Raw genomic sequence first — 27,479 nt, 5'->3', positions numbered from 1 at the left:
CACATTTATCCCTATGAAGGGTGAGGCCCAGTGACTGCAGCCTCTCAAAAGTCTTTCCAAGCCTCCTCAGATGGTCCACCTCTGTCCTAGCGAACACCAAAATATCATCGCTGATATTAAGGACACCCTCCAGATCTGCTAGGGCGCCCCGTATAATGTTCTGAAATACTTCTGCAGCCGATGACACCCCAAAACCAACCTCTTGTACCTGTATAGCCCACGGTGGGTGGTAAACGTTGTTATGTACCGGGACTCGGGGTGGAGGACATTTTCGACTCTATGTCTTGGGGCGTCCAGTGACCGTGGTAACAGACCACAAGCCATTGCTTCCCATTCTGGCTGGGTCATCCTCGAAGCCCCCGGGTAGGATTGAGAGGTGGATGCTTGCCTTGCTTGAGTATGGAGTTACCCTGGTGTATCGGCCCGGGGCCAATAACGCAGCAGACTACCTCTCCCGGCATCCTGGAGTCCGCAGGGGAGAGGAGAACGACACCTGTGCGGAGGAGGCCGACGACCATGTTCGAATGGTGGTGGAGGGAGCCATGCCGAATGCAATGCCCCTGTCGGACCTGGAGGCGGCCGTGGCCGAGGATGAGTGCTTCCAGGTCCTAAAGCACTCAATGCAGCACGGCTCCTGGAAATCCATCTTGGAGGCTCTGGCGGGGCGGACCCAGGAGGCGAGGACAGGGCTCGAGCAATTGTGGAAGGTCAAGGACGAGCTGTCCTTCTCGGAATCAGGTCTCCTACTCCGAGGTGATCGCATAGTGGTCCCCCAATCCAAGATAACGGAGGTAATCACCTTGGCCCACCATGGACATCAGGGCACCGCCAAGACCAAGGCGAGACTGCGGCTGAAGGCCTGGTTCCCGGAACTGGAGAGAAGGGTGGATGACTTTGTGGCGGCCTGTGTGTGGTGCCAGGAGGCTTCTCCCGTGCAATGAGAGCCGGCCATTGAGGTGATGCCCCGGGGGACCCGGCCCTGGGAGGTCATCCATGCGGACTTTGGGTCGACGTCCGTAGGCACCCATTTTCTCGTAATCGTTGATGAGTACTCACGATACCCGGAGGTGGAGTTTGTGGAGTCGGTGGCCTTCGAGCACGTGGTCGTGGCCGCGGAGAAGGTGTTTGCGGCCCATGGCTTCCCCATCACTCTGTGCTCGGACAATGGGTTGCCATTCCAAAGTGAGCGGTTCTCGGAGTTCCTGGAGAGCTGCGGGATTCAGCACACGAAGATATCCCCGCTGTGGCCCCGAGCTAATGGTGACGCTGAAAGACTGATGCGGACACTCAATAAGACCTTCAGGATTGCCCAGGGACAAGGGCAGCCACTCCAAAGAGCCCTCTACCAATTCATGTGAGTGTACCGCACCACCCCACATGCCTCCACGGGGGTAGCCCCGGCGAGGCTCTGTTCAGGCGATGTCCCCGGGGCCTACTGCCCGAGGTCCGGGAGAAGGAGCTGGGAGTAATTGACAACCAGCAGGTTGAGGCCGACAGGCGGGTCAGGATTGACCAGGAGAACTTGCGAAGGGGACTTCGCCCCCAGCGGCTGGAACCGGGAGACGAGGTGCTCATTCGAAACCGACAACCCCATGGGAAGCTCTCGCTCCCCTATGAGCCGGAGCCATTGGACGTGGTAGACGTAAAGGGGTCCATGGTGACGGCCTCAGGTGGAAAATCTGCCGTCACCCGAAACGTCAGTTTCTTTAAGAAGCTGGGTGATCCACGAACTGAACCACCACTGGACCCGGATGTGGCGGAGATGCCGGAGGACGTCGGAGGTCCCTTGGGCACACCGCATTCCCCTGTCCGGGGAACTGCTGCGAAAGGACTTCCCGTGCCGGAGGTAAGCGGGAGGTACCCCCAGAGGGCTGGGCGAGGGAAACCCGCTTACCTCAGCGAATACGTGCTGGGACATGTGGACAGTATGCCCGAATAAGGGGGACCCGGGCGGCTGACATTAAAGGGGTATGGGCGTAAAATGTTGCTGTTATTGTGTTGTGTGGTTTGTAGTGTTTAGTAATAAAAGCAGTTGTGTGTCCTCCCGAAAAAGGAGGAGTGTGGCGCTGCCCCGTGGGGGACGCGCACGCGGCGGCGTGACGTTGCACGCTGCCGCGTACTACATAAATAAACGGGGCGTTCCCGGCCGCAGCAGAGCGACTGGGAAGCCCGAACTGGAAGGACGTGTGAGCTGTGTGGTCCTTTCAGGGTGGGGGCTTGCGGGCACGCATGGGGCCAAGGACAAACCCCCAACACTGCTGGTAAACCCTTGTAAACAGAATTGCAATTACACAGTATCGATTAAATGGGGCCATTCATGATCATATTTTGGGAGTTTAAAGTAATCGTTTTTGTTCCTATGTACTGATTCATGCAGCAATCCCCCAGCTTCTAAGCTCTGAAATAACACACGTTATTCTTACCCGATTTTAATGGCACTCAATTTATTGAGCTTAGTCAAATGAAAAACGAAGTCCACCCTTTCGCGCGATTCCAACTCACTAAGTTTAGGCTACTCTCATATCAGAGGCCAGGGCTATAGTAGTGGGATCTACACCCAAATAGGTTAAGTGCAACTGAGAACCAGTCAGAGGCTGGTTTTGTTTCAACATTGTGTGACCGATAATGAAGCCAGCAATGAAAATACCACTGTAGGTTGTTCAGAATTTGACATATATTTTCGTATACGAAAGGAGGGCCTGCTCAGAAATGTGATTTTCACCACTGGACAATAGTCTCACCTGTGAAGCTTTCTCGTTGGCCAGAGTCTTGAAAGTCAACAAAATAGGGCTCATTTTCTTCCTTTATTTTAAAAGAAACAACAGACGAGGTATCTGCTTTTTCTGTTGGAAGAAACATTCAAATAAATAGATTATTAAGAGATGACAATGGTTTTGCAAATATATAATATTAAACTGTCTTGCTGTTTGGCAGAACTATCAATCGGAATGTTGTTTATGCCTGTTGTATTTCTGGACTCTTAAGTCTAGATAGCCTCCTTCCTTACCAAATATTGGGAAATCTGCCACATACAAGCATACCAAAAGCTGTGCCACCTTACCTATTAGACATAAAGTGTATTACTCGCCACTGGAGAGGTAGGACTGTGTCTGTCATTTTTGGATCACAAGATGGCCAAAGCTTTTTTCTTGGGACATCTGTATGTGGCAAACACGTTTCTTATGATTCCATTTCATTTAGTCTCAGTACATTCCATATAAGCTCCATTTCAGTAAGTGTTTTCAACCCCACTGTGTCTTTGAAAAGGTTTGCTATATTTTGCATTGAGATGTTGATGAACCAACTGTTCTTTTGCACCAATGTGTTTTTAAATATGTCTAAAAAAGAATTCCCTGTGAAGGACCTAAAAGCTGGCCTTGTCCCTTTCCTTGACCCTAACATCCACCCAAGTCTAAGTACTAATATAACATTATAAGATTAACATTGATCCTTCCCTATCCTTGACTGTAATCAGTGATTAGGCGTTACTTTGCCCCTAAACCTTGTTTTGCACTTTAACATAAAATAAAGTTATTCCTAACCCTGACACTCGCCTTGCCCAACACCATCTTTGACCTGGACTCATAGTCTGACTCAGTAAGCCTCATACAGACCCTAAGCCAAACTCTAACCATGCTCTATACCTTATTAGCATAATTTATATGAGTTGTTTTTGCTGTGGCCTTAATGTGTCCAAAATACTTTTGCAATGAGAAGTTTTTTAAATTAAACACTTACACTGAAATATAGCAAGGCAAAAGAAATTAGATGACTTGGCAGTGCACCGTTTCAGCTGTTGTGATCTGATCTGCAGAATGACCCACCTGAATACTACACCTCAGTGACAGACAATTGTCATTGGCAGTCGCTCCCATGGTGGTGCAATAAAAAAGTGGAGGTAATTCTGTTACCAACACTTTTTTGGGCGGTAACCTCCATGTTTTTACCTCTACCTCCATTATCCCTGACACTGTCAAATCACAGGTTTTGGCGGAATTACCACTGGTGGAATTACCGAGTGGTAATTCCAACGGTTTTTGGAGGAAAAGTGGAGTATTTACCTCTAGCATACTGCTGGTAAATACCCCACTTTTCCTCTAAAAATCTTCAGGATCAGTAGTCAGTAATTCTGCCAGTGGTAATTCCACCAAAAATCCTCAGTGGAGTCCTAAGGACCTACCGCTACTTGTAATCCTGTGGTAATCCCATGGGGCCAAGTGGCGGTAACGGTATCTGATTTTGGTGGTAATTCAGCAGAATTACCACCACATTACTGGCAAACTCGGAATGAGCCCCATGCGTAGCTGGTAGCAGGGTTTTCAAATGATTTTTCAAGTGGAAATGACAGTGTGTTACAAAAGGAACGGTTGAAGCTATTGTTAGAACTCAGTTTTATGCTCTGCCAACAGTGGGTGCATGGTTTTGGAACAAGCTACTCCTAATCCTTGGGCAGTAATATCTGTTTCTTTATTTAATCGGAATCTGAGCACTAATTTGGTACACTGTCAGCCGTGATCCTCACCAGTCCTTAGCTACTATCTTCACACTTGTTAAACCCTTGTGCCAGCATATTTCTCATTAAACAGCTTTGCATAGGAAAACAGAAAACACATATAGAAATGCACATAATATTTGTAAAATATATTTATTGGCATTTCACATTTTTTCATAACATTCCCCCGTCGCCTCTCCCCCACATTCCCCGTCCTTCCTCTACCCCCCATCAGCAGTATAGTAAAGAGGCATTAGGCAACGTCCAAAATCCGAATATTTTGTGGGCACAGTTGAATACGATAATCATCCTTCAAGTAGTCGAGTAGCATACCCCAGTACTGCCTGTATTTTCTATCTTCCCCCTGTATGTTATACGTTACCCATTCCATCGTCAGAACATGCCAGAGTCTATAAACCATTAGTGATAGGATGGGGCCATTTCTTTTTTCCAGTTCCATGCAATCACCAAAAGGGCCGTCAAGGTAAAACCATAAATGTCTTTTTATTGCCCGATCTCGTGGAGCTGCATCTTTTTTCCAAAGACCCAGGAAACATTCCCGTGCCTCCGTAGATATATTTGCCCCACCGCCTCCTGTAGTGTGTTGGTTACCTGGCCCCAGAATGATTTCAAGGCTTGACAAGACCACCAAATATGGAGCCAGTCCCCCTGCCCCTTACACTTCTGCCAACAGTCCTGCGGTGTCCCCTTAAACATCACACTGAGTCTCTCCGGTGTATAATGACATTGAGTGAGAATTATTGACCACATTTCTCTTAGTTGGATTGAGCGTGTTAGCTTCGGGATATTGTGCTAAAGCGTCTCACATTCCTCGTCGGCTATGTGGCGATCTAATTACCCTCCCATTTGTCCATATATGACCACTTTTCCCGGGAACCCCCTTCAGAGAGTAAAGAGTAGAATGCGGAGATTAGATGTGTATCCCCTGTATGTGACGTGATATATTTCTCAAACATAGTGAGTTGTCTGCCGGCCTAAATTATATTGAGGGGATGTAAGACCTAGTTTTGAAGTTGGGGGTAACTGAGCCGATAGTTTTCTGTGAGTGCAAAGGATTGCTTACATTGCTCAAATGTTTTGATTTCTTGACCTTGCATCAAATCTTTAAATCGTATGCAGCCCGCTTCCCTCCATTTCCCAAAAGCTTGTTTTTCTATCCCGGGAGTAAACTGGGAGTTGTTCCATATAGGTGTAAAGAGGCCAAAATAGTTGATATGTGCTTCTGTTTTAGCGCTTCATCCCACACTTCGCCTACAAGTGCAGTTATTCCCGAAGCCTTCATGCTCACAGGGTGATCAGTCCTTGGTGACCATAACACCTCATCTAGTGGGCCGCCCGCCACTGCTCTACCCATATCCACCCAAAGCTTACTATCATCACCTGAAAACCATTGCTTCAGTACCCTCAACTGGGCCGCCCAGTAACAGTTTCTAAAATCTGGAAAAGCCATACCACCCCTATGCCTTGGGGCCATTAAGGTTCGCAAGGCCACCAGCAGCCTTTTATTATGCCAGATAAAGGTTGATAGGATGCAGTTAAGTGTCTTGAAAAAAAACCTGGGGATCAATACCGGCAATGCCTGCAATTAGTAAAGAAAACACAGTGGAGTCACCATTTTTATCAAAGCCATACGTCCCAGCCATGATATGTATAGAGGATTCCACCTTTGCAAGTCTCATCTCATAGTTTTGAGAAGCTGAGGATAATTCACCTCGTACAACGTTGCCACAGATTTCCCTAAGTATTTAATGTTCTCTTCTGCCCACAAAAATTGGGTGAAGCCCCATATTTCCTCTATTGGTTGTCCTTTGGTGGTGTAAGGTTGAGTATTTCGGACTTATGGGTATTAACCTTCAGTCTCGAGACCTCCCCGAAAAATGCCAGTTCCGAAGAGATTGTCTTCAGAGATTATTCAGGGTCGATATGTCCAACAACATGTCATCGGCAAATACCATTATTCTGTGTTCTGATCCCCCAAAGTGGACCCCTTTCACACCCGTGCTTCCCATATATGCTGCAGGAATGGTTCTAGGTAAATTGCATAAAGTAATATGTGGGATAATGGGCATCGCTGTTTTGTTTCACGTTCTAAGCGGATCGGACCCGACAATTGTCCATTGATAGATAAGCAGAGGGATGGGGTTTGATAGTTTGTTTGTATCCTGCGAAGAAATCGCTCACCAAAGCCAATTTTCCTCATTGTCTCATTGTTTGAGAGAGAAAAGGCCATTCTACACGATTAAATGCCTTTTCGCCATCTAGTGCGAGAAGTACCGCTGGAATTCCACGCCTTTCCACTTTCTCAATTAGATGATATACCCTCCTTAAGGTATCAAAGGTTTGACAGTGATTTATAAAACCTGCTTGAGCAGGTCTAATTAGCATATGAAGTTTATCCTAAATTCGTGACCCCCTATCTTCTTGAATATTTTAGCATCAATGTTGATTAACGCTATTAGACGATATGACCCACAGCGTGTCAGATCCTTGCCCTGCTTCGGAAATATCACAAATTTAACCTCCTTTATGGATGCAGTAATGCGTTCAGTCTTTTCCAACGAGTTATATAAACATGTTAGGAGGGGGGTTAAAGTTCGCTGATATTTCTTATAGAACCCATCTGTGAAGCCATCTGGTCCCGGGGCCTTTTTTAGCTGACGTTTTTTAATGGCTGCAATAACTTCTTCCTCTGTGTTGTCCTCCTCCAGTTCCTCCATGTCTGAACTCAGTAATTTCATAAGAGACTTCCGTTAAATATGTATTCAGTTGCACCTTCTGTAGTCTATCGGAAGAATATAGCATACCAAAGAACCTTTCAAAACACCCTATAATCCCCTCTGTATCTGTCCCCTCCTTCCCTTCCACTTCTTTAATGTTTAGGATTGCTTGGGTAGTTGTTCTCTGCCTTAATTGTCGTGCTAGTAGCCTGCTAATAACCTGCTCTATTTCCTTCCACATAATAATACTGTTTAGTTCTAATTACGGTCCTTTATGCTTTTTTTGCCCTTAACAGTTCTAATTGTCCTCTTATGGGGCTATACGTTTTCAATGTTTCCCTCATCGGGAGATTACTCATTTTTGGCATTATATTCTTTGGTTGGGTCTCTAAATCTTCTTTTAGTCGCCAACTCATCTTCTCCTTCAGGGCATTACGTGCTATCAACTGCCACCTAATTACTGCTTTGAAAGCATCCCACCCAATCCCTGGGGAGGTATCTGCGATCGCATTTTCCCCAAAATAGGCCTGAATTCTATCCCCTAAGAAAACTGTATCCGATAAGATTCAATCTGGTAATACCCAGTTCCACAGCCCCCTATTCCTAGGTGTCATGGTCAGATTAATCTTCAGGGGTGCATGATCCGAAAGCGCAATTGATTTCAGAGCGACTTCCTGGATTTTCCATACCATTCTAGCTGAAACCTCAGTTTTGGCAATCAACAGAGTCATGTAATAGTGGAGATTACTAGCATACGTGAGATGGTTACAGGTAAATAGTCCCTACAGTATATAATTTGCTGTCTGAATATGGCAATCACACTGCGTTGTTGGCGGCGGACACAGCGGTAACGGCCGCCAGCCCGAACCCAGGCAGGCCCATCTTTAAATAATGGTTTCTTGACCTCGTGTGATAGATATAGGTTATGAATTATCTTATAGGCTGGCCAAGCATTGGGACCCACATCGACGGAAACAAATTAGATGCCCCTTTGATCGCAAAAACCGAAGAATATACTTGATAGGGAGGAAAGGATTCTTGATTACTTTTGCGCACCACTTTACTATATCATCTACCAAGCTTTAACCCCACTAATGCTGGTTGTGGTTTCAGGGTATCTCCATCGCTCATCTCTCAATCAGGCTAACTCAGACCGCATCGGCAGCACTTGTATCTAGACAATGGACGAGGTTCACTTTTGTTTCTCGTGACATAATCAATTTTTAAAGAAAATCATTGTTAACTTTTGGGATACAGGTATCTAAAAAAGAAATTACCCACTTGCAACGTTTTTTTCACTCCCATTCCTGCATCTCCTCTGAGCTTACCATTATCTAACACATATTCCTATATTTTTCCGAACGTTACTATTCGAGGTTGATTCTTGGTTTTATTATTCAGATGTGTGTTCATAGTTCATTAAAATAGCAGCTGCATGCGATTTTCCTGGTGATAATTTAAAAAAAGTTAGAAAGAATGGAAATGCTTCCCTTAATTATGTTTTTCACCTCAAAATGGTAATAAGTCAGAGATACCAATATAGAGTCAAAGACATTGATACACATAATATTGGAACCACTGCCAGGGACATACAGTATATCATATATTCCAGTGTGATGTAAATCTTAGTAAAGATTTAATTGTAACTAGTAACTAATCAATTTTGTAAAAAATGTCAAAGTTCAGGTTGAATGTAGAAATATGTTTAGAAATTGTTTTAGTCCAACAACATTTTGAATGATGTTGTTAGACTTAATGCTAACACCTCATACATATTTTCTAACACAATTTAAATTACCTATAGCAAATAATTGCTTTCTGGCATTTTACTATTTGTTTTATGCTATATTTTCTTAAATGTTATTCTAAATATTATGTACATGATTCCAAGATGGCCGCTGTTAGAGGGAGGACGTGCTAAAGATAGCTTGTCTCGCCCCACTCCAAAGGAGAATTTTACACTTCCTCGCCCCCTCCCTCAGGTGTGGGAAAGTAAGCGTGTGCAAGTAAAATTCTTCTTCATTTAGACACACGTTAAAGAAAACAAATGGACACAATACGCTAGACATAATGAAGTGAAGCCTGTGAAGTAAATCCATGTTAGGGTGATGATTAATAAAGAGTGACATTTCATGTTTCTGTGATGATAATAAATATGAACATCATTTCCCTGTCGCTTCATACATTATATATATTAAGCAGCTCGTAAATAAGAAATTCTACTGCACTGTATTTCAAAACGTAAACTGTGCACACAATCACTAACGGCATAACTATACAAAAATAATTGAGATGTGAAACTGAAGATCGTTTAGATGCACCAGCACGATTGCAATCAGTACAATTGAGAGATGTAAAGAGACAAAACATTTGGGACAACAGAATCAATAATACACAAGCATGCAAAGAATACCACCTCCTAATTACTTCATGGATACAAAAGGTGAACCAGCAGTGCCCTGGAAACGCTGGAAGAAGCGCTTTGAACATTATGTTTTTGCGGTTCATGGTTTTAATTTTTCTAATGAAAGAAAGAAATGTCTATTGATAAACTGTCTAGGAGACTATGGTCAACAACAATTTGAGAATCGTCCACCTTTATCTGACCATAAAGCAGATGGTCTAACAGAATCTGAGAAATGTGTGAAAATGTTAGACCACGATTATGAGAAGACTGTGATCATCATTCTTGAGAGATATAATTTTGGAAAACGCAAGCAGGAGAATGGAGAAACAGTTGAACAGTTTTTCACAGCCTTATAGGGTTTAACTGTCACATATGATTTTAGTAGTAATCTAGAGGAACGTCTCTGGGATCAATTCATGCTGGAATGCAAAGACAGTAAGGTAAGAGAAGCCCAATGGTCAAAAGGGAATCCTTCTTTGGATCAAGTACTGAGAATAGCAAAGGAAGTAGAACATACACACAAATGCATGAAAGAACTTGAGAAGACGGAAAGCACAGATATCAAATTAGAAGTATCTGACTCATCTGAAGTGTTGGAGGTACAAAATGTAAACTTGAGAAAAAGAAGGCAATTTAGTAAAAGAAATCAAGGTTATGAGAAGAAGAGAAGACCCAGGTTCAAGGAAAGCAAGGACAAGGATGATACAAGGAGGAAATGCTATAGATGTGGTAGTCTGAGTCATATTGCCAGCAGTGGGAAATGTCCTGTGCTAAAAGAAATTTGCAGGAGATGCAATAGAAAGGGTCATCTGACAAATTGTTGCAAAACGAAAGTAGAAAATATAGACTCCATTGAGGAACTATTTGATGAGGTTGAAGAATGTACCTTCATAATTGAAGATTCAGAAATCGATACAATAGATGACCAAGATGCTGATCTTGAAAAACCCATGGCTGATATACAAATTGGCAACTCAACAATTAAAATGGTAATTGACTCTGGTGCTAAGTACACTTTGTTGCCAAGAATAGTTTTTGAAAGACACTTTAACGAAGGAATTGTCCTGAAGGCGATTTATGTGAAGCCTGCTGCATATGGGGGCAAGCGAATTGAGTTAGAAGGTTGGTTTTAGTCGACCTTAAATTTCAGAGACAGAACAGCAAAGGGAAAAGTATATTTCTCCAAGAAAGGAATGCATCCGTTACTAAGCTGGTCTCAGCAGAGGAGGTTAAAAATAAAGCTGGATCCCAGTGCCGAGGAGATGGTGTATGCAGTAGATCAGGAAAAGCAATCTGAACAACTGGAAAATCATCTGGTGTTTCGGGATGATCTGGGTAGTTTGAAGAAGTTTTGGCATGAAATTCGCATGAGAAGTGATGCTGTTCCGGTGGTGCATAAGGTCAGACCTGTTCTGATAGCAATCAAAGAAGATGTAAAAGAGGAACTAGAGCAAATGGAATGACAAGGAGTCATCGAAAGGGTTGAATCCGCTGAATGGGTGTCGCCTCTGGGTATTGTGCATAAACCAAATAGAAAACTTAGGTTGTGCATTGATCTCTGGTCGGTCAATAAATGCATGAATCCAGACAGACATCCTCTGCCTAATATAGCGGAAATGCTAGGGACTGTAAGAGATGCCAATGTAATGAGTACATTAGATCTCAAATCAGCCTACCATCAAATTATGTTGGATCCCAGATCAAAAAAGTCACAGCTTTTAATACCACTGAAGGTTTGTTCCAATGCAAAAGGATGCCTTTTGGGTTAGTTTCTGCAGTGGCTGTGTTTCAGCATGTGATGTACAATTTATTCCATCATATGCAGGGTGTACTTTGCTTTCAGGATGATGTTTTAGTCTATGGGAAAGATCAAAAGGAACATGATAGTAGAATGAATAAGGTTTTGAACATTTTTTAAGATGCTGGTTTAACCCTAAGTAGGGAGAAGTGTAAATTCAATAGAATGAATATACAGTACTTGGGACATGACATTTCTGATAAGGGCATAAGACCCAAGGAAGAATTGGTAAACACCATTGTAAAATTTCCAAGTCCAGACACTAAAGACAAAGTTATATCATTTTTAGGCATGGCAGAGTATTATGTAAAATTCATTCCTGATCCAGCTAGTAAGAGTTTTCATATGTGGAAGCTAGCGAAAAAGAATGTAAAATGTGTGTGGGATGATGTATGTGAGAATTAATTTAATAGGATAAAGGAAGAGCTCAATTGTGCACCTACATTGAGGCCATTCAATTCCAACAAGAAGAACATTCTAACCGCCGATGCTAGCAATCATTGTTTGGGTGCTGTTCTATCTCAGATGGAAGGGGGGATTGAATACCCAATTGTTTTTGCGTCGAGTACTGAAAGTGGCAGAACACAATTGTTCTACCATTGAAAATCAGTTATTGGCAGCTAAATGGTCAATTGAGAAGTTTCAATCTTTCCTGTGGGGAACAGAATTTGTTGTGAGGATGGATCATAAACCTCTCTGGGAAATTCTGTCTGTCAAGGGTTTGGATAAAGTTTCTGCAAGAATCAGGAAATGGGTGGCAAATTTGCAGGAATACAATTGGGATGTAAAGTTTGTTCCTGGGGTTAAAAATAAATGTGCTGACTGTCTTTCAAGATTAACAAACTTCGTGGATGATGACACAGATGATAATGAGAGTGAGGAAATATTGATTGTAATTCAAGAAGTTGTGTCTGAGGATGAATGGGCAAAGGCCATGGAGGCAGATGAAGTTATTAGCTAACTTAAAAAGTGTATTGAAGAAGGAATTAAAAGTAATGAGATCAGGAAAGGTGTTTTACCTGATGCTGTCAGACAGGTGTATGATGAATTTCAATTGAACAACAATTTGGTGTTGAGGGGTCACAAGTTATATCCCCCCACTGGAGTAACATGCAGGATTTTAGAAATTGCGCATGAGGGGCATCCAGGGATGACGAAGACAAAACAACTTGTTAGGCAGGAATATTGGTTGCCTGGCATGGATTTGAAAATAGAAAGATTGATAAGGGAATGTTGTACCTGTGAGGATTCAGCTAAAGGATACATTGCCAGACAGGAGCCAATGACCATTATGTTTATTCCTACCATACCGTGGGAAAGAGTAGGTTTAGACATTGTGGGGACGGTGAGAAGTAATGGTGTATTAAAATATTGCATGGTGTTCATTGACATGTTGTCTAGATGGGTGGAAGTGAAATGGGTACAGAATATATGTTCTAAGGATATCATACTATTTTTGGATGATATTTTCAAGAGAGAGGGGTATCCCACCACCATCATCACCGATAATGGTGTGCAGCTGGTATCGCAGGAAATGAGAAATTATCTTAGAGAAAATGGAGTAGAACATAAAACCAGCTCCATATACCATCCTCAAACAAATGGAATTGTAGAAAGGTTTAATAAGGTCACTAAGAATAGTATTAGAGGTGCTTTGGAGGTCAGGGCAGACTAGAAGAAGGCTGTTGAAGATACCATTGTAGCACTCAGGTTTAGACCACATACTACTACAGGTATTTCTCCGTTTGAGATGCTCAGAGGAAGAAAACCCAACATGAGAGTGTGTCCATCTTGGTTGGGTAGAGCGTGTAAAAAAGAGATCGATTTTAAAAAGGTTGAGGAGAAGATTATGCATAGACTGTTAATCAACAAGAGGTGTTTTGACGTAAGGAAGGCTGTGAGAGAATGTGATATACAACTAGGTGATTGGGTGAGAATAAAGTTACCTTTTACCACTACAAGTGGCTCTGCAAAGTGGTAGGCGGCCACACAAGTGGTGGAGAGGTTTCATGGTGCAGTAAGAGTTTCTGATGGAAGAGTATGGAATGTCAATAGAGTGTGTAGATGTTCCAAGGGCAGGGTCAAGGATGCCAATGATGAAAAAAGGAATAAGATGAAAGCCACAGAGCAAAAGATGAGATTAAGTGACAAAGTTAATGATGGAAATGAACTCGGCATATGCACCCAACGTGTTTTGCAAGAGACCATCATATTTGAAGGACTATGTAAACTAAGTGCTATTTATTGTTCAACAGAGATCAGATTTTCAATGAGTAGTTACACATGTTCTTTGATTGTTTCATGTTATATGGGAGATTAGATATCCAGTTTTGTAAATAGTTTGTGTGTTTGTGTAAAGAAGGGAGATGTGTAATATCTTTCCATCCATGTTTCATTAATCTCTATAAATATGTGGAGATGGATGGAACATGGATCTTAGAATGTAGAACATGGAACTTGGGGAGAAAGATGCACTGTTGACAATGGATTAATCATCTGTTATGTTATGCACCGAGCCAGTGGGCCTTTGACTATATAATATCACCAAGAATCAACCTCGAATATTAACGGTATGTGTGTTAGATAATGGTAAGATCAGAGGAGATGCAGGAAATGGATTGGAAAAAAGGAGTTGCAAGTGGGTAATTTCCTTTTTAGATACCTGTATCCCGACTGTTAACAATGATTTTCTTTAAAAATCGATGATGTCACGAGAAACAAAAGTGAACATTGTCCATTGTCTAGATACAAGTGTTGCAGTTGCGGTCTGAGTTAGCCTGGTTTATCCTATGCACTAAGAGATGAGCGATGGAGATACCCTGAAACCACAACCAGCATTAGTGGGGTTAAAGCTTGATAGATGATTTAGTAAAGTGGTGCGCAAAAGTAATCCAGAATCCTTTCCTCCCTATCAAGTATATTCTTCAGTATTTGCGATCAAAGGGACATCTAATTTGTTTTTGTTGATGTGGGTCCCAATGCTTGGCCAGCCTATAAGATAACTCATAACCTATATCTATCACATGAGGTAAAGAGACCATTATGTAAAGATGGGCCTGCCTAGGCTCGGGCTGGTGGGCGTTACCGTTCATGTCCTCCCCCACCAACGCGGTGTGATTGCCATATTCAGACAGCAAATGCTATACTGTAGGGACTCTTTACCTGTAACCATCTAATGTATGCTAGTAATCTCCACCATTATATGACTCTGTTGATTCCCAAAACTGAAGTTTGTACAAAAAAAATAGCTCTATATAAAGAACTAAAGTGTATGTGCATAATAGTAACTTTGTCTGTTCCACCCACTGGACCTGTGATTTTTCCCACGATGTACATGATAACCATTTGTATGCTTCTTATATTATTCTCAATCAAAATAAGCTAACAGATAACATAAATCTACAAAAGCAAAGCAAAACATCTTCATCATAAAAACAAGTACATCAACACAAGACTTAGCAAGAATTTCCTAAACACATATTAATTTACAGATTTAATCATAATCTCCCTGCTTTGCTGTGAAGCCTTTACACATTTAGTGAATAAACAAATGACTTCTGGACTGGTAAACACTTTAAAAAGACTGAAGCACCATTTACATTAAAAAGTCTTCATAACGGGAGCACTGTTGCGCAATAAGGCGGGTTAGACGCAGATAAGTCTAGCTCCACTCTGGCGCGCTGTTCAGGGGGGCCCATCGGCAGTCCTGGTGAACACACTGGGTCGCCTTGGGTCCTCTGTGATCTGGGAAGGAGGCGTCCAGGTCCGGATACTGGCAGCTGTCCCGCAGGCCGGCCACAATCCACGGTGTAGGAGGTGGCCACGAGGGTAACCCAAGGAGGCAGTGGGAGCCGCAGCCCGACAGCCGAGCTTGCAGCACGTGAAAGAGCCCACCAGAGTGGGGAAGGGCCCGTCCAGAGCCAGCAGCAGCACAGGGGAGGCTTAGAGCCCCCCCTCGGTCTGAGACTGGACCCAGGGAACAACGGGGGGTGCTGCGGCGGGATGGCAGAGTCACGGTATGCGGTTCCAGTGCAGCATGACCCCACCTGGCCCCAAATGGCTGTGGCAACCGGAAAGGGGGTGGTGCCCTACAAGGTGGCTGGGCACCCATGAAGCGTCTCCCTCCTACGGAGAGAGGGAGATCAGGGCTGGGGGGCCCGAGAAGCTCCTGGAGCAGAGATCAGAGCATGGGATAGCAGCACTTAAGGAAGAGCAGGCCTGCAGCATGACAGAGGCCTGCCCATACCCCACGGTTGGACTGCAGGCAGCAGGGCCAACCACAGGGGCAAAAAAGCCAGCAGAGGAGTCAAAGCAGGGGGAGAGGAGGCTGTTTATTAACCCCATGGACGGGGGACACCAGTGCATCCATGATTAGTGGGTCCCCTGTCAGCTCCAGGCCACAAAGACAGCGCGCCCCAGCAGGATGGAGTCTAGGAGATAGAAGAACCGGAAAACTGGGCAGAGAACTGCAATGGGGGCGCACTGGCAAGAGCGGAGGGGGGCTCACCCGGGCCCGGAACTCAATAAGGCAGCAAAAGGGGGGAGTGAAAACCAGAGCCATAGGAGGGCTGGCCATGGTGAAGGAAAAGAAGACCCCCTGCAAGCGCAGCTAGATGCTTTCACAGTCCCCCCCTCCCAGAGGAGGCCCACGAGTGGTGGGGAGCAAAGAGCGGCCTGCGTTGGAGAGAGTCCCGGGCCATCACCCTTCTTGAATGAGCTCCTGCTAGCAATTAAAGACTCTAAGAACTCGTTGGAAAGGAAGGTAGACATGGTTGGAGCAGAGGTTGGCTTCCTCAGGCAGGATCTGCATAAAATGTCAGCCAGAGTGGGGGAAGCGGAAAATAGAATCTCGGCGGTGGAGGACTCAATACGGCCCATGCAGAAAGATATCCAGGAGCTGAAGCAGAGGGCCAAACTCCTGGAAGAGAGATCGGAGGACACAGAGGGAAGTGCCCGTCGCAACAATATCAGGGTCTTGGGCATACCAGAGAAAACAGAGGGCCCCTCCATGAAGCTCTATTTGGAGAAGTGGCTGTCAGAGTGGATGGGTCAGTCAGGACATTCAAAGTTCATCTCTGTGGATCGGGCCCACAGAGTTCTGAGTAGGGCAACACTGGGAGGCCACTCTCGGCCGGTGATTGCAAAGTTATTGAACTACCGAGACCGGTATGCGATAATACAAGCATCCAGGAAGAAAGGGCAGGCGTTAGTGCACGGAGCTAAAGTAATGATCTTTCCAGGCTTCACAAGGGAGTTATAGAGAGCCCAGCAATCGTTCAAAGAGGTGAAACGAAGATTGCTAGCAGCCGAGATCACGTATGCCATGCTTTTCCCAGCAACTCTGCGGTTGGTAGGGCTGGGGGCACTGAGGTTCTTCCATCATCTTAAAGAGGCATGGGACTGGGCAGATGAAGAAGGCCTTGGCAACAGGAGCAACAAAAGGACTGTGGAAAGGGATGGACATCACTGAGAATACTGAAGCCACAGTGAACTGCACTCTGGCAACAATACTATCATTTTAGTTGGGTCGACCCGAGGCAAGAAGGACATTCTGAAAGGATTTAGCTGGAGTAAACCTGGAGAGATGTTGTGAGCACACATACCCGGATCGCCCGCCAGTGGGCTGGGACGATCATACTATGATTAATACTTATGGGGTGACAGATGCTTCAAGTTGGGGGGAAGCGTAGGGAGGGCGAGAGGGGGTTCACAGTTGGGGCGGTTCGTTTTGGTTGTTAAGGTACAGCCAGAGGCAGGTAAATGTGAGTGCCTTGATGGAAGGGAGGCTCCCAGGGGGTCACCATCCAGAATGGTCAGTGTATGGGGGACTTAACTGGGGGAACGGGATGGGCTGAGACCTCCCAGCTGACTTGCATGTCATGTAATGTCAACAGACTATTAGACAAAGTCAAGAGGAGGTTAGTTACCAACTTCCTTACTGCTCACAGGGCAGACATAGTGTTCTTGCAAGAAACGCACTTACTAGGGTTGAATTGTGCTTTTCTGGGCCAGTCCAACTTTGCAGTGGTGGAACACATGGGGTTTACACGAGGGTCCTGAGGGGTTGCTATACTGGAAAGGAAGTCCCTTCCCATGGTAGTGGAGAAGGTGGTGCGGGATCAGGGTGGTAGGTACCTGATGGTCACAGGGTCATTGTGAGGGGAGTGAGTGTGCTTAGTCTCGATATATGCCCTCCTCCCTACAGGCCGACACATATACATGTGTGCAATCCCTGCTGGCGGCCCAAGCGGGGGACCTTACGATACTGGGGGGCGACTTCAATGATACGATCACACCCGAGTGGGACAGATCATTATTCACAGGTGGGCTGGGTAGAACACACACGAGGCTCCACACCGTCACAGAAACAATGGAAGTAATGGATGCATTGTGGGAGCTTCATCCCGCAACAAGAGGGCTCTCTTTTTACTCAAACACACTTAATTCTTTCTCGAGAATCGACTCCCTCCTAGTACCATCCACTATTTTAAGTAGGGTCCTCCTGGCCACCTTTCTCCAGAGGGGCATCTCGAGCCATTCCCCATTGATGGTCATGATGAAGGAAAGGGGGAACCGGCCCCAAGGGGGTTGGAGATTAAATGCATACCAGTTACGTAACCCCGAAATGGCGGAACGTATCGCACAGGCATCAGAGGAATACTATACACACAACAAGGGTTCGGTGGATAGCCCTTTGGTACTCTGAGTGGCCTACAATGTGGTGTGGCAGAGGGAGATCTCTTCGGTGGTGGGGCACCATAAGTGGCTCAGGAGGCTCCAGATGGCGAATGGGAGGAGGAAACGGCAGTCTTTGTGGAGCACCCCAAGGAGGAGAACAGGAGGGCTATGCTCAGGAGCACCCTTCGACTCCGCACACTGGTGATGGACGAAGCTAGGACAGCCTTCTGAGACAGGAAGGCCAGATTATATGAGATGGGTGATAAATGCAGAAGGATGTTAGCCTGGCTGGAGAGGAGGGATGAAGGGAACCGGTGGGTCAGAGAAATTCGGGATGATGCAGGGAACACTCTAACTCAAGCAGCAGACATAGCAGAGGCCTTTGCAAGATGCTATCAGACCTTGTTTGGGGTAAAGGGATGGGAAAGGGGAGGAAGAGACAGTGTTCTACCTAGAGGCCATTAATCTGCCCGCGGTGGGGGGCACAGAGAGGGCGGCCTTGGAGGCAGAATTGACAGAGGAGGAGATAAAGCTTGCAATTGAGCAGCTGCAAACAGGCAAGACACCATGACCAAATGGCTTTCTCGTGGGATTCTGGAAAATGTCAAGTCATAAAGTCAGGGGGGCCTTGTTAGGGATGTTCTGAGGTAGCTGGGAGGCCGGACAGATGCCAGAGGACCTGCGACAGGCCACTATAGTAGTAATTCATAAGAGAGGGAAACCCCCCAACAGTAGTGGGGCCTACAGTCCTATCTCCCTGCTTAATGGAGAATCTAAAATTCTGGCTAAAGTGTTGGCCAATAGATTCTTGGGAGTTTTGAGTAAATTGATCCATAGCGACCAATGTGGCTTCCGACCGGGAAGAGCCACAAGGATGGATCTCTGCAGAGCGCAGAACGCTTTGGGATTGGTGAACACGTTGGAGGGGCCCCATGTCCTGATGTCTTTGGATTCAGAAGGAGCCTTTGACACCGTCCGGTGGGGTTTCCTATGGGCAGTACTGCTCAAAATGGGTTTCAGGACGAACTTTCTGAGATGGATGAAACTACTATACGCGAGGCCCACCGCCAGAGTTAGGATAAACAGGGTGCTGTCCCAGGAATTCACGTTGAAAAGAGGTACTAGCCAGGGGTGCCTGCTTTCACCCTAGTGTTCCTCATGGCAGTGGAGCCCCTGGCGGCCAATGTCCAGGGAGACCCCAGGATGGGGGGATTCCGATAGTCGGCAGAGAGGGAGTACCGGATCTCCTTCTACGCCGACCACATTCTCATCTACTTGGGGGAGCCCAGGGTATTAGGCCCATTGGTAATGATATGATATGATAGGTTATTTATAACACGTTTAATACCCAGAGGTTTCTAAGCACGAACCCGGGATCGAACCTGTGTTGCTTCGTGTCGTCTTGCTAAGCGAGCACGTTGCCTCTGAGCTATCCTCCTAATGGAAATAATACGGGAATTTGGGGACTTCAGTAGCCTATGGGTGAACTGGGATAAATCAGAATTGCTGCCGTTAAAGGGGGGCGGGAGGTGGTGCCACACGATAGCCCACTAATTGTGGCTCCGGGAACGATTACATACCTGGGGATCCACATAGGCCCTGATGAACGCACTTCACTCCAAAACAATCTAGACCCGGTATTTGCTAGAGCCAAGACAGATGTCCTCCACTGGAACAACCATCCGGTGTCGGTGCTGGCGCGGGCACATTTATTTAAGATGCAGACCCTCCTGAGGATGCAATATGTTCTCCAGACCATGCCTGTGAAAATACCACCCAAAATGTTCTGAACCATAGAGGGGATTCAGAGGGAGGCGGTATGGGGTAATAAGACGCCAAGAGTGGCACTGTCTCTCCTGGTTAGGTCGGTCTGGGAGCGGGGATAGGGCTACCGGATGTCAGGAAATACTACTGGACCTTACAGCTAGTGGCCGTGAACAATTGGGTATACGATAATCAGGGGGCTACACAAATCCAGGTGGAAAAGCACACCATGGGCGACTACCCACCGGCACTTCTGCTCTATGGGCACCAGCGCAGGGCTTTATTGCCACTGCCTGGCATCCGTATGAAGAAGGCATTGACTGACGCACTAGGGACGATGGGATGCAGGGGGAGGTGGTGCCAAGGGTAGCATACATACGGGGAAACAAAGACCTCCCCGATGTGAGAAAATTAGGCTATCTACCCAGGTGGGCAGCAGCGGGTGTACAACAGATTAAACATATTATTGAACACCAACACTTGATCCTTCCGCCGTTTGCAGCCCTCTCACGGATTAGGCGTGAACAATCACTTCAACTACACGCAGCTACACCATGCCTTGAGACATGAGTGGAAGGATGAGTGGGACCACCCTGAGCAATCCTCGCTGGAGGCTAACCTGTTGAATGGTAAATTACCGGGGAAAGTGGCCACCACACTTTATTAGGCGATCAACAATTTCGCTATCACTCCCATGAGCAAATTGAAGGAAAATTGGGAAAGGGACTTGGGAGCAATTGAGGAGGAGGATTGGGTGGGGGTATTGGGGTCGGCAAGGGAAGCAGGGATCTCCAGAAAGTTGAGACTGGTTCAAATCAAGGTCACCCAATGGGTATATTTCACCAGGGTCGGGCTACACAGGATGGGGAGGGCGATGGATCCCAATTGTCTTAGGTGCGGGGAGGACACAGGTGCCTTTCCTCACACTATATAGACTTGCCCTAGATTACAGTGGTTTTGAGGGAGAGTACAGGAATCAGTCGGAGAGGCAGTGGGGAAACCGATAGCAAACTGTCCAAGGTTCTGTCTGCTGCATATATGGGGGAGACAGACTTCAATGGCAAGCAGTTATGTCTCGTAAAGACCACATTAATGGTGGCTAAGAGAGACATAGCTTGCGAACGTGGGAAGCAAGACAGTCCAGAGTTTTTCAGCCTGGCTGGAGGGAATGGACCATAGTTGAGAGATGGAGCAATGAATATATAGAGACAGAGGCTGCCCTCGCAAACCTGAGCAAATCTGGGGGAATGGCAGGAGATGAATGGATAGAGGAGGGGTGGGTGGTACTTCATACGGGAGGTGCGGGGTTGGGGGATGACTCTGGATGTTGTTCTGTACCTATTTTGCTTACAAAACTCAATAAAAAAGGGTTCTTAAAAAAAAAGAATACTGATGAAAGAGATGCGTATCTTGACAAGGTTGATACTAAACCAAAGAGAGTTTGTAAATATCTTTCATCAATACAGAAAATAAACCTTTCATATTACTGGTAAACCCCCCAAACCCTCAAAAAAGTATTCATCGCAATTAATGGTGTTAAAGGTTTCCATCTTAAATTATCATGAATAGGCCAAACATACAAATAGTAATAGTTTCTTTAAAATGTTTGTGCAGAGGACAGGACTCTGATTTTGAAGTGTCCCATCATACCACCAAACTTGCAAGAGGTAGAGGTTTTAATCTAAATTTAGTAAACAATATGCAATTTGTTGGACGAATGATCAATTCTTAATATCGTTCACAGCCGGATGTATTGTTCAAACTTAAATAATCTATTGACATAAATACCAAATTTTGGGCAGCTGGAAAATGGCAAAAAAAACATTCCTCAAACATTGTCTTGATTTGACCGTAATATTTTTCCATATCTTGCAATCATACGAACGGCAAGACCAGGTCATTAAGTAGTGTTTTTTTTCCCAAATTTATTTTTATTGATTTTGGACATGCAAGTGAGCATAATGAGCATTGACATAACATCACTTGGAACATGAATGAAGTTATGAGGAAAGGAAAACAACATGAACTAGGAACTCAATAAACAGAAAATAACTTTGAGGGAGGGGGCAAAGCGAGGCAAGAAGGAGTGTGGGAGAATGAGTCTTTCACAGTTAGTTTAGACCGAGGAGAGGAGCATCACCGTCCATTTAGGTGAAGACTTAGTACAAGGTAGAGAACTGCAAAGGTGAAAGGTCCAAGGAGTGGGGATGCCCTGTGGGTTAGTTTTCTACTGTGGATGTGTTGCGCCCACACCTCACTCCTTTCAGCCTGACCCTTCAGTCTTGGTTCCCCATCCAGCAGAGGGTCGGAGGATGTCTCGCCACTCCTGAGAATTGCTGTGTATAGTCCAGGAAGAGAGATCTAGTCCGGTCAAACTTGAGCCCATTCCCAAATCTGACAGCTGTGATTTTTTTCAGCCGCACATATTTCCCAACATTTGGACCACAACATTTGAGTAGCTGGGCCCTCTGGGTTTTTCCAGAGCCTGGCGATTGAGATCTTCGCGGCTGTTAGGAGATGCAAGCATAAATCCGCCATGCGGCTGGTTAGTGGAAATTGGCCTTCCCCGGTGGCACACAGCAGGACAATTCCCAGGTCCCAAGGGATCGTGAGACCCGTTATTAATTTTATTTGGTCGAGGACAATCTTCCAGAATTGGGTAGCCTTCGGACAGGACCAGAAGAGGTGGAACAAGGAACTCAGATCGGGGCAGCCTCTCCCGCATTGTGAGGGGATGGCCAGATTGGACTTGTTCAGGATCTCTGGGGTACGGTACCATCTATAGCACACTTTGAATGCCCCTTCTTTACTAGTCGTGCATTTTAAGCTTTTGTGCGCATGGGACCAGATGTGATTCCACTCCTCCGGTTCGCTGGTTCTGCCTACGTCTTTTTCCCACTTTAGCATGTAGGGCTCTTTCTTCGACAGGTCTGTTCGGTCCAGCAGCTTGTACAGTGCGGATACTTTCCCCTTCGGGGGGCTTGAGGTAAGCGTGCGTTCCAGGGCTGTTAGTTCTCTGCTGCCGAGCTTCTTAGCGGGAACATTCGACAGCCAGTGCCTGAGCTGTGTGTATAGGAACCTCTCAGTCTCTGGGACTTGGAAGTTGGTTTTGCAGTCCTCGAAATTCAGCGGGTTTCTGTTTTCGAAGAAGTCAGCCATGATCCTCAGCCTGCCCTCCCTCCATTTGGCAAAGTTGTTGGGAGCCATGCCTAGGGAAAAGTCTGGGTCATCCCAGATCGGTGACAGGGGACCGATCGCGCTCTTGCATTTCCACAAGCGTACTGCCTTCTTCCAGCTTGTCGCTCTATTCCTGGTTGCAGGCAGAGGGCCTGACTCCCCGGAGGAGTTAAGCTCTTTCATGTGTGGGAGCGCTTCAATCGGGGTTTACTCCAATCTTCTTCCAATTTAAGCCAACGCGGCCGATTTGTATTTATTTTCCAAGTGAAGGCTTGGGAGAGCTGGGCTGCAAGGCAGTACCTGGCTACGTCTGGGACTCATAGGCCGCCCCTCATGGCACCCCGAAGCATATTGCGCTTTGGAATTTCTAGAACTAGCGCCTGGATGGGAGTTTTGTGGTAGGCTTTGCGTTCTGTAACGCTCACCTGATTCCCGTAGAGGCGCCGGTCTTGACTGGGCGTATACCGTATCTTCAAAGGTGATGTGTAACACACGGCTGGCTCTTTGGGCTGGACCTCTGTGCACTGTATGTCTGGCTCGAAGGGTAAGATGTCTGCAGATAGAAAATGTGGGATTAATGAACTGGGTTATTGAATGTCTCTCTCTTCTTCCCTTTCTCTTCTCCTGTAGAACCCCAAAGGTTAACGCTCTCACCTTAGGTAAGTGAACGCTGTGCTCTCCATCTGCCTCGAGGCAGGGTGCTGTAACCAGTTTCTTCACTGGATAAGGGGAGCAGGCCTCTTGACTTCAGAGGACTGCTGTCCGTCGTTTACTGCACGAACGGTAAGTTTCGAGTAATTCTAATGTCTTTAAAGTCTTTAGTAATGATGTCTCTTGTTTTGCAGGGTTCCGGCGATGGCGGATGGCGGGCTGAAGTGAGTTGAAGATGGAGCCCGTGTGATGAATAGAAGCGCCTGGAAGCACGTAAGTAAGCGCTTGTTGCCTGCTTCACGATGCGCTCTAACTGTCTTTTTATTTTGCGGGTACAAGTTCGGGGCGGCTGCAGGGTGCCGGAATACCCACTGGGTTAGATGTGGAAAGGAGTAATGGCACGTGAGTATTAAAGTTCCCCAATGTCTTTAAACGCACCTTGTTTTGTCTTTCAGATGCGGGATGCAGCGCCGAAGGCCTCCGGAGCGTGCGAAGAGTTGGTAAGCTTTTGTCTTTCAGATGCCGGAATGCAGTGTGAAGACCTCCGGAGCACACGAAGAGTAGGTAAGCCTTTGTCTTTCAGAATCCGGAATGCAGCGCGAGGCGTTGGTGACAGCCGATGGACCAGGTAAGTGAAGAGCTGTCACTGAAGACTGTAATGCTAACCTGTTCTTTCTTGTCTTTATAGGTGTTGCTGAAGACTGGATTCAGAATGGTAAGCCTTTTTCCTTAGGCCCAGGATCAGATGCAGAAGACACGATGAGCGTTCTGCTGCTGAGGATGCAGAATAACGCAAAGCAAGATTCATCCATCGGGTGTGGTTTAAATAGCCTCCTGTAGTGCTTAGGTCCCTCCTTCCACAGCCACGCCTAGGTAAGAAAAGAGTTCCTGCTTTCCAGAAGAGTTCCAGTGTTCTGAATCTAGGGAGTGGCTCCTGCCCCACCCAACAGGAAAAGTAGTTCCAAACAGAAGAGGATCAGAGACTCAACTGGCAGGCAAGTAAGCAGCATGGTCTGCTGCAGGTAAGTCCACCCAAGCATTATGAGCCCGGCGCTTCCAGCGCTGGGACTGGGCATATTTATGAGCCTGGTGCCACTGGCGCCAGGACTGGGTCCAAAAGGTCCCAATTGGGTCTGGTTGGCACTCGGAACCTGGGTTATGGATCTGCTTCCAAGGGAGTTGGGAAAACCCTGACCTTTGGAAGCAGAGATCATGACAGTACCCCCCCTCAAGGCCCCTCCCAAACCGGGCTTCTCCGGGGGTTTTGGCTTGTCAGGAAATGTTCGGTGAAATCTTTTGATTAGGCGAGGAGCGTGGACATATTCAGCAGGTTCCCAGGATCTCTCTTGGGGGCCGTAGCCTTTCCAATCAATTAGGTAGAATAGTTTAGATTTGGAGATCTTGGAGTCCAGAATGCTTTTGAATTCAAACTCAAGTTCTCCATCAACTAGGATAGGTTTTGGAGATTTGGTTAGTCGGGTTTGAGGTTGCACGGGTTTTAATAGAGAGACGTGGAAGACCGGATGTATCTTCATGTGCGGGGGCAAGTCCAACTTGACCGCTACTGGGTTTACTATGGTAGTGATGGAATAGGGACCAAGGTATCTTGGGTTGAATGTGCGTGGCCCTTTTAGAGGTAGATATTTGGTGGATAACCAGACTTGATCCCCTACTTGATATTGAGGGGCTTCCTTCCGATGTTGATCTGCTCCTTTCTTGTATTGTTCTTTAGCCCTTTGAAGGTGAGAAACAGCTTCCTTAAAGGCTTGGGTGATTGTAGAATGCAGGTAGTCTACTGCTGGTGTTTCAAGATCTTGGAGAGGATCCAACTCCGAGGTTCGAGGGTGACTGCCGTACAAAAGAAAAAACGGGGTTTTCCCAGTTCCCGAATGGACAGAGTTATTGTAGGCATATTCGGCTATCCAAAGGATGTCTTTCCAAGTTTTTCAGTTTGTTGCAGCATGCAGCGTAAATACTGTTCCAGAGTTTGATTGGTCCTCTCGGTTTGTCCGTCGGTCTGAGGGTGGTGACTGGTCGATAGTCTCACATCAATTTGAGCCGACCGACAGCAACTTCGCCAAAAATGAGAAATAAATTGACTACCTCGATCCGAAATTAGAACCGAAGGAAAACCGTGCAGTCGGACGATGTTTTCGAGAAATTCTCGGCCCAAAGTTGCTGCTGTTGGCAAGCCTTTGAGCGGAATGAAATGCGCCATCTTGGAGAATAAGTCCACGATTACTAGAATCGTATTGTATCCGGAGCATGGAGGTAGATCGGTGATGAAGTCCATAGAAAGCGTATGCCAAGGGCGAGGTGGGATGTCAATAGGGCGTAAGAGGCCTGCTGGTCTTTCCTTTTGACTCTTGTTTTGGGCGCATACTCCACAGGACATTATAAAGTCTCTGATATCTTTTTTCCAAGACGGCCACCAGAAGTAGCGCTTGATCTTTTCTGAGGTCTTGGCCATACCGGGATGTCCTTCCATTAAAGAATCGTGATAGCAAGAGATTACTTTTTTCTGTAAATCTGTGCTGGGTAGGTATAATCGTTCTTGGAAATACAATAAGTTGTCCTTTACTGCAAAGTCCTTTCCCTGCAGATGCCAATTCTGTATGTCTGCTGGAGTTACAAGTTGCCTGGCTTTATCCTTAACTTCCTCTATGGATTCTGTGGCGATTACACCCAGAATTCTTTGTTCGGGAATGATTGGTACAGGTATAGGGTTGATCAAGTGTTCTTCCACTCCCATCCGAGAAAGGGCATCAGCTTTACCGTTTTTTGTACCAGGTCGATAGGTAATTATGAAGTCAAACTCGGCAAAGAATAATGCCCAACGGAGTTGTCTAGAGGATTGGGCTTTTGCGGTTTTCAAATATTGCAGGTTTCGGTGATCCGTAATCACAGTAACGGTGTGTCGGGCCCCCAGCAGATAATGCCGCCAAGCCTTAAAGGCAGACTTGATAGCCAGAAGTTCCTTGTCAGTAATCGTGTAATTGATTTCAGGAGGCGAGAATTTGCGGGACCAAAATGCCACGGGATGCAACTGATTGGTTACCGGGTCCTTTTGTGATAGAACTGCCCCCATGGCAAGGCTTGAAGCATCAGTTTCCACGATGTAGGGGAGTTCGGGGCGAGGGTGTTTTAAGATTGGTGCAGAGATAAATTTAGTCTTCAAATCCTGGAAAGCTTGTTCCGCCTCGGTAGACCATTCAAAACGTTTGTTTTTCTTTAACAAGGCAGTGTTGGGCTGGACTATTCGAGAGAATTCGGGGATAAACCTGCGGTAAAAGTTAGCGAAGCCTAACATGCTTTGCACACCTTTTACGGAGGATGGTGATGGCCATTTGAGAACTGCATCGACCTTCTTTGAATCCATACGCACTCCGCCAGGTGATAATATGAATCCCAAGAATTCAACTTCAGTCACGTTGAAAACACATTTTTCCAACTTAGCGAAAAGTTTGTGTTGACGCAATCTTTCGAGGACCATTTTCACGTGTTTCCCATGTTCAGATTCCGATGAAGAATAAACGAGGATGTCGTCAATGTAAACAACAACACACACATCTATGAGCTCTCTGAGGACATCGTTCATAAAATATTGAAAGGCGGCCGGGGCATTACAAAGTCCGAAGGGCATGACCTGATATTCAAATAGCCCATACTTGGTGCGGAAGGCCGTCTTCCATTCATCGCCCTCTTTTACTCGTACCAAGTGGTAAGCTCCTCTAAGATCCAGCTTTGTATATATGCATGCTTTTCTGACTTGGT

At 46.0% G+C, this 27,479-nt stretch overlaps 1 protein-coding gene across 2 annotated transcripts in view; it reads right to left on the bottom strand.

Annotated features, from left to right (window-relative positions):
• Window positions 1–27,479, bottom strand: part of LOC138567644 (zinc finger protein 431-like) — a 608,674-nt gene that overhangs the window by 119,910 nt on the left and 461,285 nt on the right. For both annotated transcript variants that reach the window (XM_069646110.1, XM_069646109.1), the window contains exon 5: window positions 2,742–2,843. In XM_069646110.1, coding sequence (XP_069502211.1) covers window positions 2,742–2,843 — 102 coding nt within the window. The remainder of the gene's footprint in view (window positions 1–2,741; window positions 2,844–27,479) is intronic.

This window comes from Ambystoma mexicanum, chromosome 2p (assembly GCF_040938575.1).
Source record: "Ambystoma mexicanum isolate Mex_15411 chromosome 2p, UKY_AmexF1_1, whole genome shotgun sequence".
NCBI classification, from domain to species: domain Eukaryota; kingdom Metazoa; phylum Chordata; class Amphibia; order Caudata; family Ambystomatidae; genus Ambystoma; species Ambystoma mexicanum.
This window is presented reverse-complemented; position numbering and strand designations above follow the sequence as displayed.